Raw genomic sequence first — 2,626 nt, 5'->3', positions numbered from 1 at the left:
CCAAGTAGCTTTTGGCAGAGGAAACAAAGGATTCATTGTCTTTAACAATGACGACTGGTAAGTCAGTATCAGTTAAGGTGGGATCATATACTATTATATGCTTAGATTTTTCTTCTCTTTTCCTGTATATTTATACTTTTTGTATGTGAAAAATCTTTAAATAATGAATTCATGCCAAATAATAAATGTGCAGGGTACAAAGAAAACCAATATTTGTTTATATATTTTTTCTTTTAGCACAATCTTGTATTGAGATCTTTTAACCTAGCTTAAAATGGTAGTAACATGTGTTCATATTTGCAAGCTCATTTGGCACATTTGACAAAGCATATAAATATTATATAAGAATGCACATCATTAAACAATGTATCAAATTAGGACTGGATTTACTTTGCCACTACTTTTTGATCCACTATACTTTACACTGTCTTCAATGTTCTAGCTTTTTGTTTTTGTATATTTAAAAAAATATGTGCTTTTGAATCTGGTCTATGAGTGTCTTCAAGAAGCTGTTGAGTTTTGCTTTTAAAACTTTCATTATTGTCCTTCCCACTGTGGTTCTTTCATCTGAGTCTTACTCTGTGGTTCCCTTATCTGTAGTGGTCTAGCTCAGATACCAGGAGTGGAGGCCAATGTCTTGAATACCAACAGACAGAAGGACCCATATTGCCATGAGTTTAAGGTCAAGGATGCATGAAGAGATCCTGTCTCTCAAAGAATAAAGCAAATAATCAAAAAATAATATTTACTTAGAGAAGCTCTTTGGGAGTCAGTGAATTCTCTTAATTCTAAATCAGCTGTCTATCAGATTGAGAACCTTTCCAACAAGCCATAATTTATTGGTTAAAAACAAAATATCAGGTACATAATTTTTTGAAAGAACACATGGCTAGTGGTTTGGGAACACCAGAATTACTTTATACAGACAGTTTCCTAATACAAACTTGTATGTATCCATACAAATGCTAGATAATGTTTAATCCTAGAATAAATCCTCTGTGTTGCCGTGTAATCTAATAACTTTGGGAGAAAATGATGCTGTTAATGTTTTTGAGTCATTAGTTTAAATCCAGCAGAACACGGACTGGAAAGAATGAAGGTCCTTGTAAGAGCTCTTTACTACTGAGATTCACTGGGTTCTCTAGCTTTCCTTGTCAGGTAGCAGTCACCATAGCCCATGAAACTAAGAGACATTTATAATGATTTTGGTCTGGAGAATTCTCTTACTAATCCATGTACAGTCTTATTACTGGGATTCTCTTGGTGACGCTTGATTCCTTTTTGATGTATATCACAAGTTTGAGACTTTTTTTTTTTTTGTTTTATTGATAACAGATTTTCCAGCGCTTGAATGGGTTGAATTTAAGTTAAATCCTCCCTTTTTTTCCAGGGCTTTGTCAACAACTTTACAGACTGGTCTTCCTGCTGGCACATACTGTGATGTCATTTCTGGAGATAAGATTGATGGCAATTGCACGGGAAGTAAAGTCTACGTTGGCAATGATGGCAAAGCTCAATTTTATATTAGTAACTCTGCTGAAGACCCATTTATTGCAATCCATGTTGAAGCAAAATTGTAAGAACTAAATTAAATACATATAAAGCATCAACTGAGTGTGTTTCTTTTCTTATATGTGATTTTTTATTTTTTGTTTTCTCTTCTTTATTATAATGTGTGCATGCATGATGTTTACATCTCACAACTAGAATATATGCAGGATTTTGGAACAGCCTGTGTCATGGCTTTGCCTCTCACGTTTTTGCCATGTTCTATTGATCATACTTAAGCCATCAGGCTTCCCAGGAAAGCACCTTTACATGCTGTACAATGTTACTAGCTCATAAGTAACTTAAATTTAATTTTTTTCTTGAGTTAAAAGCCATAAACAATCCACTGAAATAGGCAGAAATTACAAACCTCACATGTATTCATTAGATAACAATATCCGAAGTTTACTATGTATTAGCAGAAAATCTATTTTTCCAAGAAAATTCTCAGAACTTTGATTTCATCCTGAGAAATACATTGCTCTGACACTAATGTAATGTCCATCAAGTAATTTTAGACATTGTATGAAAAACTATTTTTAATAAAAATTAACTCACAATCTAATCACTTATTAAACATGCCTTTGACCACCTTGAAATGCAACATTGTTTAATTTTATCTAGCTACCACTTCATTCAAATTTTTCTTATAAATGTTTATTTCAAGAAAAAATTAGTTTTTCCTAATTTCACAATATATATGTATATATATATACATGTAATGTATGCTGATCATACATCAAAGTCCCATAATATTCACCTATATCTTCTAACTTCCATCTTTCCCATTCACTTTAATGCACCCATAACCATGGACATTCACGTTCAAATCTATTTTTGATATCTGCCATGTAAGTACATTACCTCCATGAATGAGAGTGGAAAGTTATTTACTTGTTAAAAACAATTGCCCGTGGTTACATCACTGAAGAATATGACTCTATACACCCCATCAATGACTAACAGCTAAGAAGCCATTCATGAAGCTTTGGAACCTTTCGGTTATTGTCTGATCCACAGTGGAATGTTTGCGCCCCTAGTCTTCTGTGGGACTTATGCAGGCAAACAGTGATATTGT

General features: G+C 33.2%; 1 protein-coding gene across 2 annotated transcripts in view; it reads left to right on the top strand.

The window, feature by feature from the left end:
- The window catches only part of LOC126513733 (pancreatic alpha-amylase), a 38,517-nt gene extending 36,907 nt beyond the window's left edge, over positions 1–1,610 (top strand). For both annotated transcript variants that reach the window (XM_050162248.1, XM_050162249.1), the window contains exon 10: positions 1,391–1,610. In XM_050162248.1, coding sequence (XP_050018205.1) covers positions 1,391–1,580 — 190 coding nt within the window. In that variant the 3' untranslated portion in view covers positions 1,581–1,610. The remainder of the gene's footprint in view (positions 1–1,390) is intronic.
- The last annotated feature ends 1,016 nt before the right edge of the window (positions 1,611–2,626 follow it).

This window comes from Alexandromys fortis, unplaced genomic scaffold (genome assembly GCF_014885135.2).
Source record: "Alexandromys fortis isolate MF-2015 unplaced genomic scaffold, M_Fortis_MF-2015_v1.1 scaffold_110, whole genome shotgun sequence".
Lineage (NCBI taxonomy): Eukaryota > Metazoa > Chordata > Mammalia > Rodentia > Cricetidae > Alexandromys > Alexandromys fortis.
This window is presented reverse-complemented; position numbering and strand designations above follow the sequence as displayed.